The 17,937-nt window shown below is 43.3% G+C and overlaps 1 protein-coding gene across 1 annotated transcript in view; it reads right to left on the bottom strand.

Moving 5' to 3' along the window:
* Window positions 1-17,937, bottom strand: part of PAH (phenylalanine hydroxylase) — a 40,198-nt gene that overhangs the window by 12,444 nt on the left and 9,817 nt on the right. The window contains exons 3-5 of the mRNA XM_062569566.1: window positions 12,302-12,485; window positions 3,233-3,321; window positions 936-1,003 (exon numbers count right to left, since the gene is read on the bottom strand). Of these exons, the coding sequence (XP_062425550.1) occupies window positions 936-1,003; window positions 3,233-3,321; window positions 12,302-12,485 (341 nt within the window). The remainder of the gene's footprint in view (window positions 1-935; window positions 1,004-3,232; window positions 3,322-12,301; window positions 12,486-17,937) is intronic.

Here is a 17,937-nt window from a genome sequence, read left to right as displayed (position 1 = left end):
AGATTGCTATCAGTTATCTGGAATGTATCTGGAAGGATACATCTTCTGTGGGAAACCTATAAATGGGAATTAATCCATTTCCTTTGGCCACAAAGTATTAGCCATAATTTTCTAGCCATAGACTGGGTTCCTGACTTTTTTGACTTTGTATCGGTCAGTCCAATTTTGTCTCATGTTTTATGCTTAGATTATTAGCTGTTTGGCTCAGGAACTATCTCTTTATCACTGTCTTGCACAAAATGAAGTCCTAAATACACAACATATGTTTCCTTAGCCTTTGCTATCACAGTTTTTACCATTCTCTTCAAGAATCAGGTCCAGTAGTACTGATGTAAACGTGAATGGTTTTGGGAGCAGAATTTTAACTCCTCCAAATGTGATCATTAAAAGCAATCAAACAAGCCTCTTCTTTCTGAATTTGTCATCTCTATTCATTTTTTTTTCTTGGGAAATGAGAGCCCAAATTGCTCATTGCAGCTGGGTCAGATATGATAAAAGTAGAGTATCAGGCACTAGATTAGTTACATAAGTTATTCATTATTTTAATAGTGTATGCAGCTCCTGCTTTAATGTAAATGATAGGCACTCCTCCCCCTAGGCTGGGTTTAAAGGGGAGAATACCAGAAGTGGCTTTATTCAATGTTCAGGTCTTTGTAGTAGCAACTGAGTTTGCTGCTCAATTAGACAACAAAGCCAGAGGAAGAGGGGTATTGTGGTGAAGGAGGGAAGGTGATGTTCTCATATGAACATGTGCCTGGACCAATTTGCTTTTGTTTTACTGTGATTTGGGGATAAATGAATAAACAGGAAGATTTAAACACATGCCAGAGAAAAGCCAACAGCAGCAGGACACTTATGGAAGGATAGCGATGGGCAGCAGGGTGAGAGGTCAAAAGACATGGGTTTGCTTTCCTGCCCCTATGCTGAACACTCACTGTCTGTAGTTGTAGGCGATATCCGCAAACTCCTTTCTCCGGGCCCGGTACACTGGATCTTTGAACCCCTGGAGAGAAACAGTGACAGTCTAAGTACATCTGGTGAGCAGCCCGCCTCTTACCAGACTCCCTCGGACACGGCTGGAGGTGCTGAAGGGGTCGGAGGGAGCAGCAAGGTGATGAGGACCCAAGCTAAGTACACAAGAGTGAGCAGGGAAGTTGTCTTCCATCCTGCATATCTGCAGGACAGATACAAGAGTGACTCCCTATCTACAGGACAGTGACTGGAGGAGTCACCCAACCACAGCCTCCTAATCCATTTCTCCCCTCAAGCCCTATCACCTTCATGTTTCCACTTGCTGCGAGAGAGACTCATGCTCTTTTACAACACAGGCAGAGTGCCTCCAAAAGAGCAACCCACTGCATTAACAGTACTCAGGTGACCAGTGGTCTTCTTTTTCATCTAGGTTTCTCATGAAATTTGTTTCAGTTCCTAACATAGCTGGGCTGCTCTAGAAGAGCAGAGTTAAACCATGTTAGAAACATGCTCATGAACTCAGTCAGACTTTTTAGATGGGTTTTGAGCATGAATCGTGTTTGAAGGTGTTTATTTTCAAAGAGTTAGAAGACCTACAGGCATTTAGAAGGATGAAAAACTCTGTTTATACTACAAATTCAACAGTCTAAAGTGATTTGATTACCATATAGAAGTTGGAATAGGCTTTGTGATTGGCATCTTGGCCATTGCAGCTGATTATCTGAATGATCAGGGTAAGAAATATAATCTATGGCTCTTCACATGGGATAATCGTTCTCCTGTCCTGGTGTGTTATTTATTTAGACTGTAAGGTCCTCAGCACTAGGAGTGTCTTTACCACCTCAAGTGGTAAAATGTCCTTCCAAGCTAGGAGATGTTTCTACAGTGCAAATAATGACTCAGTGGGCACAGATGCAGTTTGTGAATGAATGACTTGGAGCTACATGGCAGAACCAGACTGGGGAACCACGTAACACAACCAAAGGCAGATGACAGCTGAATTTAGAGTGAAGATCTAAGAGTTTATATTAGGCATAATGAGCAAATGGCCTAAAAATTTTGCTGTCCCATATTAACCTGACATAGGGCTATTCGTGGTTAAATCCCACAGTACTTAACTACTAAAAACATGGACTCCTTTAATTTGTCTCTTCCTACACCCTACATTCTGTCATGTTTACTTACCCCAGCACATGTCCTGCTGGGCTTCCTTTTTTAAGTCAACCTGGATAAAACTGCTCAGTAACTAATTAATTCTAAGAACTGGGACAGAGATGCTTCATGCCTTTCAATATCCATCTTCTGTTCATTTTTTGTTTTTGTTTTTTTTTCCAAGTACAATCTTGGTCTATTCCTGCATGACACACAAGGGGGCCATTGACTCAGTATATCTCCTTTCATTCTGCTTTTCATATGACTGCACCGAATATCATGAATCATTGTTCCTGATACATAACGTATCTCAAATTAAGCAATAGGTAGTGAATGACTAATCACCCTATCTCAATTAAACTAATAGCAGCAATTTTTGTTGTGCTGCATGTAATTTATTTATAATCATCCGATCTCAATTAAACTAATAGCATCAATTTTTGTTTTGATGAATAAAAGTAAGCTGTTGTTTACTTAGAAAGGGAGAAGAGGCAGTAGTATTCTTGTATCTGGGAGAGTTGAAAAAGCACTGAAGGATTATTTTATCAACTAGGTCAGTAAACAAAACTTTTTGACTGTACTAGTTAAACTGCAAACTTTTTGAAACAGGGATATTTTCTTTTGTTGTGTCTCACCATGTAAGAATCATGTCAGATTTAACAAGCATGTAACAATGTACTAAACTCAGTTGTTTGTACGTGATCAAGGAGAAGGGAAAAAAAAAAAAAAAAAGCTCATATTACCTCCAAACTACAATATGTTGCTTCTGTTTTTGCTGCTAGCGATTCACAAAATGAGTCTGAAGTTGCCATATCAGAACCATCTGGGAAAACAAGAGGTGTTCTTGCGGTGGATCTATGTGCTGATGAACTCTATGGCTCTTTAAGTCTGCTAGTATTTTCTTAAATTAAAGCAACTTCTAGTCTGCCTTGATTTACACCAGGGGTTGGAGCTGATTCCAGCCCTAGAAACGTGGCATCCTTCTTGTTCTAAGCAACACAAGGCATAGTCTACTAGATTTGTCTCAAAGTGTAGTAAATATAAATGAGAGAAGTATTTGTCCCAATAACCACAAACATTTTTTTTAAAAAAAATCTCTGTTTCTTACAGGATGGTCTGCATCCAATTCAGCTCCATAGCTTAGGATTTGATTAGCAAATCTGTCCAGCTCCTGGATACTTCTTGGAAACCATGGCACTGCAAAACAAAAAAGAAATCCATACCATTTCTTTTCTTTAAGATTTTGCTTTGAAAAGAAATTCACACTATTAGTTTTTTGTATTATTTTGTATTATTTTGTTTTGTGTCTCCTTCTACTTCCATTTTTTCATCATAAATATAAAGAAACCTATGTAAGGGGCTAAATTCTTTGCACAGTAGTGACCTTCCCTTGTCGTAGGAGGCAACCCTACACGTTGTCTTGAATTTGTGGCTGTTCTGCACTGTTGGAAGAAAAAAGTGCATCAAGAAAGTCTAGCCCTTGGCACACAGTTAGCTTGCAATATTTATGATTTTCTGTTTAGTATTCTAGTTGCTTGACTTGCCAAATGTACCAATATTTCCAGAGTATCCTTAACCTCACAGTAGCCAGCATCAGCCTTTGGAAAGGAATAGTAAGAAACATCACAGCAAGAAGGACAGGGGATTCTTTCTAAGATTTACCTAGTGGTCTCACTTAAGCTAGGATGCTGAAATAAAATGGTAAATGGCACTCTGATACATCTGACTAGCATTGTATTACTGAACTCACTACACAATAATGCAGCATTTAGTTAAAATTCTGGGCCTGGTTCTTCATCGCCTTGCAACTTGCATACATCTCCTGCAGCACAGTCAGGATATGAAATGGGGTCACACTGACTACACTGTATTTAACATCCATGTGGCCCTCTCTGTACAGCAGGACATAAGGTAGAGGGCAATGTGGTTTTTCTGATGCGATGTGTTCAGACTAGGGAAAGCAGCAGACAGATGCCTTCACAGCAGCTGTGCTGTGAGGAGCAGCTCATTACAGTTCTAATGGGACCTGGAGCAGCCACCCTGGGCAAGACCTGCTTCATGGAGCTGTGAGCACAGGGGTTTCCCACTGTGGGTCAGGTAGGCACCACTGACTACTGGGTACTTCCAGGGAGCTGCCAGTACTGCTGGAGTTCATTTGCTTGCTATTCCCTATTTCATTTTCTGATCTTTGACTCTAATGCCTATCACTCCCACTTCGCCTTCCCTTCCCTTCCCTTCCCTTCCCTTCCCTTCCCTTCCCTTCCCTTCCCTTCCCTTCCCTTCTTCCCTTCTTTTCTCTTCCATTTGTTTTTTTCCCTGTTTTCCTTCGTTTTCCTCACTATGCCATTCTGGAGGAAGGAAAGCCATTAAGCACAGCTTAGGGAAAAAGTATGAAGGCAGTGATATACAGTGTGATAGTTCCCTAATAACTCACTAAATTCTGGGAAAGTGCAACTGAGGGCCTGCCTGAGCCAGACACTACATCCATACCTTACTTTGATGAATGTTTCCCCATCAGTCCAACTAATTGGTCTTCAAGCCCATGTATGTGTTTGTCTCCAGGACACTCTGCAGCCATGAGCTCTATAATTTCATTACATGCGATTTGAAAAATTACTCCCTTTTGTTTATTTTAAACATGATTATTTCATCTGATGTTAATTACTTCCAGCATACAAACATCAGTGAATACTTTGTCCTTATTCACCTTTTCCAAGCCACCTAGGATTTTACAGCTCCCTGTCAGATTCTCTCTCTTCCGTCTCTCATCCTGGCTGAGACCTCTTCTGTAATTCTGGCACAAAAACCTTATCTACCTTTGAGCACTCTGGTCCACTCTCTCTGCACCACCTCCAATGTTGCCATACCTTTTCTGAGAAAGGGGGACAAGACCTCCAGGAAGGGAGGTAGCCAATGCTCTGACTCTGCATTTATGCTCCATATTTCCTCTACACCAGTCAGCCTCATGGATGTCAAGGCTAATATCACCCCAGAGGCCGGACCTCCACTGCTAGGGCTCTCAGCAGTTTCTCTGTCATCAAAATGTTCACAGTTCATGTAGCACCTTTCTTGCTTGAATGTGGATTGCTTACTCAGCCAGTGCCTGGAAACAAAGTTCATTCTCCCGTGCAGCCCTCTGCCTGGCTGGGAGTGATGCTGCTCAGCCACACCTCCCCGTCTGATTTTGCTCTTTGTGCGGATTGAACCTGATTCTCAGGGAAAGCATTGCTGCAAGGACAGAGCCGTGGCAAATTCACCCAGCAGCTGCTGCCTGCACTCTCCCACAGCGCCTGGCTGATAGGGTTCAGCCCTGATCTGGATGGACCACCTGCAGGATGAGAGGATCACTCTGTCTGCAAGTCTATTCAACCTTGCTCTTTCCACCACATCTAACAATAAAGGGGGCACTTACGCTGCTGGGTTTAGGCAAGGCAAGGCACCTGCATGGAGGCACTGGACAGACAAGGGCAGATTTACAGGGCACACTTAAGAAGCCTGCAGCTTAGCCCCATGCAGAGCGCTCGCGGTCGGATGCTGCATCCAGCACTACCAGCGAGAGTCATATTATTCCTTTTGCCAGCCCAGGAGCTCTGGCTGTGCATGCATACATGGGCTGGCACGGCAAGTCCAGCCCTTGCAGCCGCTGCTCTGTCCCCAGGCTCCTCACGCTGCGGAGCACCCACGGGGCATGGTATCCTGGTGCTCCTTGACGTGCCTTCTCCCCTCCCCTTCTCACAAAAGTGGGCTTTGCTTCCCCCTTCTCGATCTGCCTACCTTCCTGCTTCTCCCTGAAAAGTGGACCAGATCAAGTCACTAGATGGCAGCAGCAGTACCTGCTAAATCTTGCAAAAATGACAACTTACCAGTTTTATTGCTAGTAGTAGTTGTAGTTTAATCACAGTTTCTCTAGAAATACTCTCTCACTTGTCTATCAGTAACTTTCCCCTTGAGTTAAACTGGTCAAAGAGGGCTCATTAAAAAAGGATATTGATGTCCTAGAGAGGAGTCACTGCTGACAGTATACAAAGGGTGAGCCCACTCAGCCATCCTGCCCATATTTCCTCTACCTGCAGCCAAGACAACTGGAAGCCAGCTTCAGAGACGAGGGACAGGGTTTATCTCCTGGATTTGATGTGGACATTTGTGTGATGATGGGGGAAATTGCTTCAGTCTTTCATCCTTCAGTCTCCCCAGCTATCGTATTGAGGTGAGGCAGCTGAAAAATGTTTGGGGATTTTAGGCTGGGGGAAAAAAATGCCTGGGAAAAACCCTAGCTCTATCCTTGCTATATTCAGGACAGCACTGTCACTTGAAGGACCCGAGCTGCACAGCGTGGGGCAGTAGATGAGCCTGGTAGGGGCTAAAGCCTGCAGGAGATTTCAACAGAGTTGCCTGTGGGGGTTTGCCAGCCTGAATCAGAAAAGTTGGAGGAGTGTTGAATCGTTTCAGCTTCAAAAAGTGATAAAACAGAGGTATAGCAATGACTAGCTTTCACTGAGTTCTTTTTATTCTCAGGGTTCCCCAAATACTTGGCGTACAGACTGGGATGAGCTCTGGGACAGACAGACTTGGGTGCTGACGCAGCCTCCACCATGGGAAGGGAGGCAGGTGGCTTGTTCGTCCCCTGTACAAGGGCAGCACCTGAGCTGCCAGGTGTGCAGACCTGTATGTCCCTGGCCCACCATCAGCAGCTCTCTGCCTCCTCCCAGGCAACCCAAATGCTGGCTGCAGCTAAGGGAGGGCCGCCCTGAGCTCACAGGGCTGTACAAAATGGGCAGGCTGTGAAAGGGAGCCCCTAGGAAGGCTTACACGAGTGTAGCTGATATTCAGTCTGGTCCTGGAGAGTCTTGAGCCTTCTCAGCTCTCACGCTTCTCAGCAACAGAAATCAAAGGTGCTGAGCACAGCCCTTGGCCAGGCACCATGCCAAGTCCTTACAGCCCTGGCAACAGGGTGAGGGTGCAAAAGGGCTACTGGGCTCTATGGCCCCACTGTGGTGCACAGTCCCCAGCCTTCCCAGCAACTATTTAAAAAAATCAAATCAAATTATCCCTTGGCTGAATCTATCCCATATTTTGTTTGCAACATCCTCCTGCAGTCCGTGCTCACCAGACCCACTGTCTGTCTGCCTGGCCATTAATGAATTGCCAGAGCAAGCTGTTGCAACACTGGGTCTCTGTGAAGGTCTGAGGAGTAAACGTGGGCTGATCAGTAATAAATATTGATTTGTCTGTAAGTGAAACAGCAGCTTTTACGGATTGAGCTGGACACCCAAGTGGTGACCAAATTACCATGGGGTCAAATGCTTAGCAGAATGCTAATAAGCCATTTAAATGAGCAAAGCAGGGGCAGTGAGGAGTTTCTGCAGAACTTCTCCATTTGGACCATTGTGAGGAGGGTCAAAGACAGGTCTATGCAATTTATAGCCATTCAAGGCCCAGGTTTAGCCCCTTTAACAGTCCCAAATGCTTTGGCCAGCCTCAGGGTTTAGCAAACAAGGACCCTACAGAACCTCAGCCTCCAGCCTGTCTCATAAATGCAATAAATTATCTGCATTTTCCTAACACTGCAACAGAATAAAATTTAATTCTTTTTATTCCTTGGGCTCCAAGTGGTCTGCAGATAGCCAGCTTGTTTCCAAAAAGAGGCATGAAAAGATGCACTGTGTTTTCACAACAAGTCTTTCTATCACTACACAGGCCCCACTGGCCCATTGGCCCATTTCGGTCCATTGATTGCTAGCCTATCTCATATGAAACTCTAGAATTACCTTTGGAATTATGCCATTTTGCTGGCCTGCTTTCAGTTAAAATCATACTATTAATCCAAACCTGCTATTTGTAAATGTTTAGGTGTAGAAGAGGGTTAACCAAAATTCTGTTTAGTATTTAAGAGAGGAAAGGCCTTAAAAACAGTTAGACTACCTGAATAAAAAATAGCCATTCATTTATACCTTAACCCAATAAAGCATATGTACATGTTTAACAATTTCCTCTGACCTTCCTTGAAGTATAGCCCCAAGATTGGCACAGAGTGCTTTCTATGGGAAATTGAGTAAAATATTTTTCTTGCTAGAGCATCTGAGTTAAGAAGGACATTCAACCACTGCTTAAAGAATGCAAAGTAATTAAATGCTCTGGTGTGCCAAGGTCATCCCCCTTTAAAGTGTGAGTTTTCTTGTCTGAACTTGTCAAATTGCCCCTTCTATCTTGATCACTATAAAGATTTTTGTTGTCTGAAACCTTCTCTTCCACAGGTCTTACAGGCCTTGCTCTAATCAGTGCATGTGGTTCCTGTTGCGAAGCTTGAGTGATACAAGTGCCTCACATCTCTCATTCTGTGGCATGTTTTCCAATATCGACCTAGTGCTCCTCTGCCTAGGCTGGCACATTTACATCTAGTGAGGAAATATAGTTTTACTGGTGCAGATGTCATGTGGTCATTGAGAAGCAACACACAGTAAAACTGTAAAAGCATTTCTGCTAATCCAGTGATTTTGCACAGAGCTCACACCACAAGCAAAGCAAACCCTTAGCAAAGGAGATTTGAGAGCATCTTTAGGCAATTGAAATCATGGGGCGAACCATGGGATCCCAGAGTGCCTCCAGGAGAAGACATTCCTGACCTTTACCTGGCAAGTGGGAAGACTGTGACAATATCGTGGTGGATGATACCTCTGAGATTTTGCTCTCTGGAGGCATATTGCTCTCATTCTTCTATATTTTGGAAATACATTTAACAAAAACACATCTGTGGATTATGACCAGATTTGCCAGAAGGATATGTCTGAAAGGCAAGCTGACATACAAAACACCACCAGGCCTGTTATTTGTTAATACCATCACAGATAAAGGACAACATCTTACCACTCATCCTACAGCTAGGTCTGCTCACATTTCACTCTGCCCTTGTGGCTTCCTCAGCCTAGAATTCGCCACCCACAGTTCATCCCCTAAGCAGTGCTCATTTGACCTTTCAAATATGTCTCTTTAGTTATACTGGACCCTTACTACTCCTGAGAGCAATTAAAATTAAAAAAAAAAAAAAAAAAGACAAAAAAAATAAGAAAAATGGAAAGGGCAAAAAGATATATCAATCTTCCTTTCTTTCCTTGGCAGTAAGTTGCTTCAACTTTTGCTGAGTTACGGAAAATAACAAACAAATACAAGTTATCCCCTTGGACAGAAGGGGATCAAATCCCTCTCTGTAGCATTGACAGGATAATCTAGCTCAAAAAAATGCTTTGATCAACACAGTAACATGCAGTGAAATCCTAATCCTACAGCAGAGCATGGCAGTTTTGACTTCTGTGAGGTCAGAATTTCACTCACAAGACTTTCTTGGGGGATATTTAGAGCTGTATCGCTATTTGGCCTACATGTATCCACATCTTTAACCTCTTCTTAATAACAAAAATAAAAATAAAAATAATAGAAAATCCTGCTAGGCTCTGTAACTTTCTTCTGGGAAAAAAAAAAAAAAAAAAAACTTGAAGAGAAAATATCTTTGATTTGATGTGATCGTCGTAAATCACCTAATCAGCCTTTTGTCCCTCTGTCCCGTGAATGGAGAGAACAAACTCCAAAGACTATATGCTCTCTTTTTTTCCATCTTCAAATGTAATGTCATGGGTAGGGCACAAAAGAGATGGTAAAAGGATTACCATCACTGATCTCAGGAAGGTATTAATGTCCTTTCATGTTGTTCCTAGGAAGGAAGAGGAAGATCCAGGCCTAAAGTATTTAAAGTCTGAAATCCTATTAAAATCACATCTGTTACCTGAAGAGGCATTTAGGTATGTCTCAGACTGGATGCTGCACAGCCACCACTGCACTTATCAGCCTTAACACCAGCAAAAATCTTTGAGAATTAGGAAAGTGGACAACTCACAAGATCTTTCCTGTTTCTCTCCAACAGCAGAATTCCTACTGACTTCTCTGGGATTTCTTCCCCAAATGAAGGGTTGTTCTTGCTTCTGCTGAAAGGGTAGCAGAGGCACCCTAATTTCAATAGCAGGGGTGCAGGGTATCCATAAGCCTAAAATCTAATTCACATAAGTGTGTGAGGGACAGCAAAAGACGGGAGAGAGTAACCACACAGGGACACTTCTCCTCCCTTCTTCCCTCAGCCCAAAGGCTGTCCAAGGGCACCATGAGGGAGAGGGCTGCAGCAGACAGGACCCAAGGGATAGAAACCGCAAAGTAAATTGGGTGTTCAAATAGGTGCTTCACTCCCCAGGAACACAGGAGGGAGTTTTCTCCCTCTGCTTTCCTGCGGATGCCACTGCTTCACACTTGGACTCCAGTCACCTCAGCAAAACCACCGAAAATGATTAATCACCTAACAGAGCAACAGAGTCTTTATAGCCCTTAGTTACACCTACTTTTTTAATCAAACCTGGAGAAATTCCAAAGAAGAGCGATACTTGTCACAACCAAGAAATCAGATGCTTTCTCAGCCTCAAGAAAGGAAGAGCAAGGGTGGATAGGATACAGCTGTCAAACACTGAAAAGGCTGGTCTAAAAAGGAAGAGTATCTTCTGTTTTCAGTGCTCAAGGTAGGCAGGACGAGAAGTAATAAACTCACAGTGCAGCAAGTGAGACTGGGGCAGACAACAGGAAAAACCTTCTCAATGGTCAGAGCAGGGCAGCCCTGCAGAGGAGGGCTGTGGAGCCCAGGAAATCTCCATCACTGGGGTGCAAACAGTCATTAGAAGTGGTTCAGCTGGCCGTGCTTTCTGCTGAGGGATGGACCACATAATGTCCCACAGACTTTCCATTCTGCCTTCTGATTCTAAATTTTAAGTCTATTTGTAACACATCATCTCAAAATGGTATCATACTTGTCCGTGGTAGCCCTCTATGCATTGTCTCTGAATAGACTAGCTGTACAACATGACAAAATCTTGGCAGCCTGATCAATAGAGCAAGTTCACAGGGCCTATGTATCACTAAAAGTTAATGAATTGCTGCTCTTCACCTGAGTGCTGCCTGGGAGAAGTGTTCAAGATAGGGCATTCCTCTACCAGGGGTGCATAACGCATAGGCATTGTAAATGTCTCCAGGCCATCCTCTTGGTGACCTCCCTAGAGACTCCACAGAGCCATCCTTCCTCAGCAAGGTCAAAGGCATTCTTCAATAGGTGGCATTCATCCCTAAAACAGCACAGAGGGATTCTGCTGGACATGGAAAAGACACAGATTTATTTTTGGGTTGGGGTGGAAAGGAAAAGGAGCAGATCCAGGCCTGGACTTCTCAGGGGAACTGATTTACTATTTATGATCCAAGTCCATGTCTGCACCCACAGAATGTACTGGAACTATTTTCCCTTTTAATCTGTGCTTGTGCTTTTTTTGTGCTTTTTTTTTTCTTTTTTTTTAATCAGAACAGACAGTAACTTGGTAGAGGCTTACTCTGAAGACACAGTGCATCCCAAGTAGAGATTCTCTCTGTCTTTCTTTCTTTGCATTACATTCTTGTGTAGGCAGATTACATAGGAAAAGGGTAACATGTACAAGCCCTGAAGAGGCTTTAAGTGCCCAAGGGGCCAGAAGCTGCAGGATGACAGTCAGAGATTCAGGGGAGATGTCGCTGGGCTTGATATGCTACTCTTCTGTACTGAACATTGCGGTTTGGGTCCCACCTTCATCCCTGTTCCTTCATGTTGCATGTGTGTGAAGGACAGAAGTTGCCACAATGAATGACTTGCCAAGAGCAGCAGATATAAACGCTACCTGTCTGAACACAGGGCCAAAACTGAGAGAAGCAAATAGATGTACCTACAACTTTCTGCATTATTGTGTAGGGGTTTACAAGTTGGGCCCTTAGCCTATAACTATAAATATCCTTTGATTCCCTGTTAACTTCTGCATGTACAGTAACAAGTTACTGCAATAAGGCTGTCTCTAAGGGACTGTGAGTGGTGCCAGACAGACAGACAGGTGACAATATAACACCATAACACTAGTTTCCAGGAGACCTAGTAAAAAGCACAGTCAACAGCTAGGCATGGCACGTACAGCATGGAGAGAAAAATCCTGTACCAAAAAGCTTACAATATAGACAGAGCAGACAGCCACACAGAACCAAGAGAAATTTCTTTTTTAGAGGAAAAAGAAGTCATTTAAGTATGTGACATAAATGTTTCTAGTCAATATTATCCTTTTCAGTGTATCCTTACCAGTATCCTTCTTCTTTGTTCTTGAAAGCTCATGCACAGTTGCTCCAATATCATTTCTCAAGGACTTGATGATATTATCCAGAGCTGGGACATTCTTGCCTTCCAAGTTAATGAAGAATTCATACTCATCCTTATTGAGACGGGAAGGTCGGGACTCAATGTGGGTCAGGTTTATGCCTTTTTCCTATGAGAAAGAGAGATTTTGGTCCCGTAGGGTTTGAGGGAAATAAATGTGATTTAAAGTTTGGCTGAAATTCATCTGTCAGTCAACAATTCATACTATATAACTCATACAACTTGAAAAGAGAGACTTGTCTCTGCTGGCTACTAGAATGAGGACCTTTACAACAAGGAGGTCCTGCAAGTGGTAATGCAAGTGATAAATGGGCTTTATATTGTAAAAGGTGAATTTCATTCCCATATCACAACTACATAGTATAAGTTTGCCTATGTGGACAAAAACAGGATCAACATGAGAAGTTTTCACCCATAAAGAAAAGACCCTCAAAACAAAGTAAATGCTGTGTCTATGGGTGCCCTGAAAGGAGTTTGGAAAAGCAAGGAGCAGACCATCCTGTGAGCCAGCTTGCACCACAAAGCCACCTGCACAGCTTTCAGCGATATGAGCAGATATTTTGGACAGAAATCCAACAACTAATGTGAATCTACACCCAAAAGGCAGTGCAGGTTTGTGCAACCTGTTCCAGTGTTCAACCACTCTCATAGTAAAGAGCTTTTCTTTAGTGCTGAAAGTCAAATTCTTTCTCACTGAATATCTTCATTTACAAGCAATAGTCACTCCTAGCTCTTAAGAATGCAAATACTACTAACTATGGTCATGATGATTATGACCAGATGGTATCTGAACTCAGATGTGCCACTGTGATAGTAAGAGTAAAGCAATGCATAACCATAAACCCTATTTACTCAGTCACCTAAACACAAGTCCAGCAAAATCCTCTTCAGTTTAGCTAAACTGAGATTTTTGTCTGAATATTGCCATTTGAATACGAAAGCACTACTTTTTTGTTGAGAGAAATTTTTGAACATATTTCAGTCAGTGCTGACCTTATCATTTCACCTTCCTGTCAGGCTCACCACTGCAGCCACAGTAAGGCAGAGGCTATGTCTGTGAGTCTGTTCCTTGGGAGTAACATAGGAACCCCCGGAGGAAATTCAGCCTGGAAAGCAATGCCAAAAGAGTCAGAAGAGCTGACACAAGGTGCTCAACAGGCCTGGAGAAGCTGTTCTTTTGCTGCACAGCTTTGAGGCTTAAGAAGACCCCTGCAGTCATATCTCCTGACCATATGAAGTGAAATGCACTGATGGTGACTGGTGTTAGTGTTAAACCTCCTACTGCAATGGGGTCAAGATTTCATCCATGACGAAAAGCTTTGAAGATCTTTTTGTGACCTACGAGAAAGAAAGAAGTGATTTTTTTTTTTCTGTACCTTCCTCTAGCTTGAGCTTCTTAGGCTCTTTAAGATTTTCTTTGCTCCTCTCAGTGCTTGCACAGTGCAGAGGGGCATCTGGCCATCAGCAGCAAAGGCTTCATTCACTCCACTACAAAAGGCAGTTTATTACTTGGTAGGAAACAGCATGCATGTTATTCCTCTGTTTCCTGAGTGTCGCACGCTACAGATGAACTTAAATTGTTTGGCTTGATACCAATACAATAAGTTGAAAAGGTCAAAAGCGCATTCACCAACTGCTGCCCTTGAGAGATGTCGTCCTTGTGGGGCTGCCTGTGAGGAGAGAATGGCTCTCACTGTGCTAGGCCCAAGGACAATTTGTTTTAGGCCCCTGAAGCCCCATTTTGCAAACAGACTGTGCATTGTACCCTCCACTTGGTGAGGCGCAGGGAGATGGAGTGGCCAAGAGTTAGATGTTAAAATTACTCAAGGTCTGAATGCTTGTGACAGAGACCAGATGCAGGGGGGTTCCAGCTCACCCCTGCGGCTCCACCACGATGGATGAAGCAGTGTGTGTGTGGGGGGGGTTGCACTCATGGGAGTGCAGGGAGAAGACCTGTGCCTTTCAGCTGTCATTCACAAAGATGGAGAGTAGGTGTAAAACACTGCCATGTGCAAAGGCTCTGCTCAAGCACGTTGATGGTGCTGTCTAACATTCACTTTACGCTGATGCACCAGGTATTGTGTTCTGTCTCTGTACAGAGTTGCAAGGGAATTACATCTTGGACTGTGACAGAGTTTCCTATGAACTGCAAAGACTGTGATAGCATGGACCTTTCTTTGGTCATCATCCACCCCTGCTTCCCCACCCACAAATGTTTATCCTTGCCATAAGGTAGCACATCTGTTCAAGAAATCAGACAGGGACCTAGACTTAATTTTTTTTCTTTGTCTAAGTGATTTTTCAGCTGTACCAGCTCCTCAACCTGGCTCAACAGGAGCCTTCACAAACAGTAGTGTCCATAAAGTGGGCGGAGGCTGGGGGTGCAGGGACTGAGAATGAATAGACAAGCTGGGAGATGGACACAAGACGTTTAAGGCAGCAATGACTCAAAAAGTACCTCCATAACCTAAGAGAGAAGGAAGAAAAAGAGGGAGAAAGGAAGCCATGGAGTGGTTCATCTCCTTTCTTAAACCTACTGGGATGCAGCAGAACAGATTTCTGCACAGTGTGGAGTAATTTTTGCTGTTTATTCAAGAGGTGCCTACAGCCTGACAATGTGCAAAGCAAACTTGTTCTCTGTGCAGAGAGCTTCTGGACCCTGTGGCAGAAAAGCTGAAGGGAGAACTCTTCTGGTCTCCGTTTTTGAAACAGGAACTCAGCTGCATAAATAAAAGTCCCTGAACTGACAGCCTTGTAGAAACGTGCTTTCATATGCTGCGCATTGCTAATAAGCCCCTGATTTCAAAATATTTACAGTGGCTGTGTTACAAGAATTGCTTTACAAATCCAAACTTCATTCTAGTCCAACTACTCCATCTAGTGTTTCATCTTCATAGTTTCATATTGTTCAAAATCGTTTTGCCTTCTCAGTGTTGTCAAATCTTGCAGATGAATCACGTTTCTCACAGTAGTTAATGCTTCATTTAAAGCTCCACCTTCTGGAGGCAAATGATTACCTGAGAAAGGGGATTGGGGGAATTGTTTGATTTACTTGTTTGTTTTAAGCAGTTTTGAAAGCTAATTTACGTTGATGGAACATAATTCCTGGATTTGGAAGATCTGGGCTGTTGAACATTTTGGGTTTAGTTGCAGTTCTTGACTATTAACACTAGTTTCTTCTGCATTTCCTATTTTAGAGCTGGTAGGAATCAACCGAATCTATTGCTTGAGATAGAAAGTACCCTTGCTGAATTAGTCCCATCATTCATTGCAGCTGCAAAGAACCTGTAACAGGTACGTGCATCCTTGTTTCTCCTCAGGTTTACGGCCAGCATAAAGGATTAGTCTCCAGCACACGGTAGCATTTCCTGATACAACTACTTAGCTGAAGGAGTGCTTCTGTGCTGGTAGAGAGGGTGTAGCTATTCACCTTGCATTATTTCAGAGCAATGCATTTGGCCGTTTCAAATACATTTGTTGGAACGTACTATCAAATTAAACAGAATCTACCTTGAAGACTGAAGAAATCAGTTTCAACATGTAACTGAGATCACAGAGGAACTATATTGCCAGGTCCTTTGAATTTAGCAGAAGTCCAGATTCCTTGTTTTTTTAAAACCTCTGCTCCAGGGTTGAAAAATCTCGGCTTTCAGTTTTTAAATACCCAGATTAACTGTATTTCTATCACTCCCCAGTACAGAAAGAAGTCTCAAGACATGTTCTCAGAGATTAAAAATGAAGTTGAAATGAAGTTTTAACTTATTGATTTTTGAGTGGTAAGGATTATTAGTGGGAAGCCAATTTACACCACAGGCAATGGTGGGCACAGGGGAAGGAAGCTTTTCTCTCTGTCTGCCTTTTGTCCACATCTCTGGACCTCACCATGGCTCCCTGCCACAGTCATCACTGCCTCATTTTTCCACCAGCCTTCTACCTCACTCCATTTTTCTCTCAGTCTGTACACTGCTCTGAACTCCATCTTCTCCAATCTTTCTGCTGCATGTGCAAGCATGCCACCTCAATCCATGCCCTGTGTCTGCCTTCCTCTTCCACTACTTCCACACTCGATCCTCCCACAGAGTATGGGGGCTAAACAGGTACAGGAATTGCAGACTACCTCCTCCCAAAATACAAGCTCTTCGGGGCTAGCAGTTCCAGGAGGGTGTCCCGTGGCCTCACAGCAGATGCAAAGTTGTTCACCACTTCTCTCATGGGCAGCAGCTGGTGCTTTCAAATTGTTCCCGTGTCATGCAGGTCTCAAAGCAGCTCCAGCACCTAGCACGTGTTTTTCCAACTAAACTGCCCTCCTGAGCAAGCTTTCTCCCGCAGCAGCTGCAGACAAGAGAATTGATCCATCCTGTTGTTAAACTACATCAGCAATCTTGCAGAGAGCGCTGGTAGCAGAAGTTGCTCTTTCCCTTGGAAAGCTCAGAGACCTGATCCTTGAAGAAGTTTTGTCTTCACACATCCATGAGGAAGCGTTGAGTGGGGTCTGGTACTTTCTGGAAGTCTTATTGGCTTCCCATGTTGTTTACATGTCCTTCTGTCTACACATTACTAAATGCTCCGGTACATGGTTGCTAAAACTAAGGACAGCTGTGAAATCCATCTGCAACTTGTTTTCATGATTGTTGTTATTAAGTAAGTTTGGCTTCATTGGGAGGTCCCACACTGTTACCAGATGAAGAAATGGCAATAACACTGTTGAGCGGTTAATGAACATTTAGTAAGAACTTGAGTGAAATCTCACAGAACAAGGATTTACTTGCATTTATCAATACAAAAAAGTGATGTGTTTTTTAACCCTTACCAAAGGTTAGCTCAGTACTTCTTGAAAGAGGAGACTTTCAGAAGCACAAATAGAAACGCTGTACCTAGTTTTCATGGGGAATCAGGGAAGTTAGGAAGTTGCAGTAATGTTTTCAGTCACAGTTTTCCAAAGCGAAGGCCAAGGTAGACACATTGTTCAGTTTTACTCTCTGAGGATCTACTTCTTGGCTGAAGACCAAGATTCCCCATCCTTTGCAATGTATTTCTCATGTGACAAGCTCCCTGAGGCAAAAGTCTCCTGTAGAAGGGACCAGTGGAGGCCCCTATCAGTGAGTAGCCTCCAAAGAGCAGACATCCCTTGAGTCATCTGTGTTGGTCACCGAGCACTTCTGCTCCCAGGCACAAGCCTAGTTGTATCTATGAGCCAAAGCCTCAATCACAAAGTTTGATACAAGGCATTCAACTCCATAAAACCAAGAAACATCAGGTTTGGGACAAGCAGAATTATCTCCTTGTATTATGGTATTACCACTTTAAAATAATGCCAGTAATACCTTTAAACTCAGACTGGGATAAGGGTCGTGTTTTCCTAGACACTGCTCAAGTACTTGACAAGAAGGTCCCCTCTCTTTAAAATCATGTTGTCACTAGACCAAAGTGTCCCTCTCTTTTAGCTCTGGAAGGAGGGGAACTCACTATGCATGCAACCCAAACCAACACACATGCCCTCAGGACACAAACCCCTTATGCTGCAAGGCAAGTGAGTGATTTCCATACAATCATGGCTTTAG

Source organism: Rhea pennata, chromosome 1, assembly GCF_028389875.1.
Source record: "Rhea pennata isolate bPtePen1 chromosome 1, bPtePen1.pri, whole genome shotgun sequence".
NCBI lineage: Eukaryota > Metazoa > Chordata > Aves > Rheiformes > Rheidae > Rhea > Rhea pennata.
This window is presented reverse-complemented; position numbering and strand designations above follow the sequence as displayed.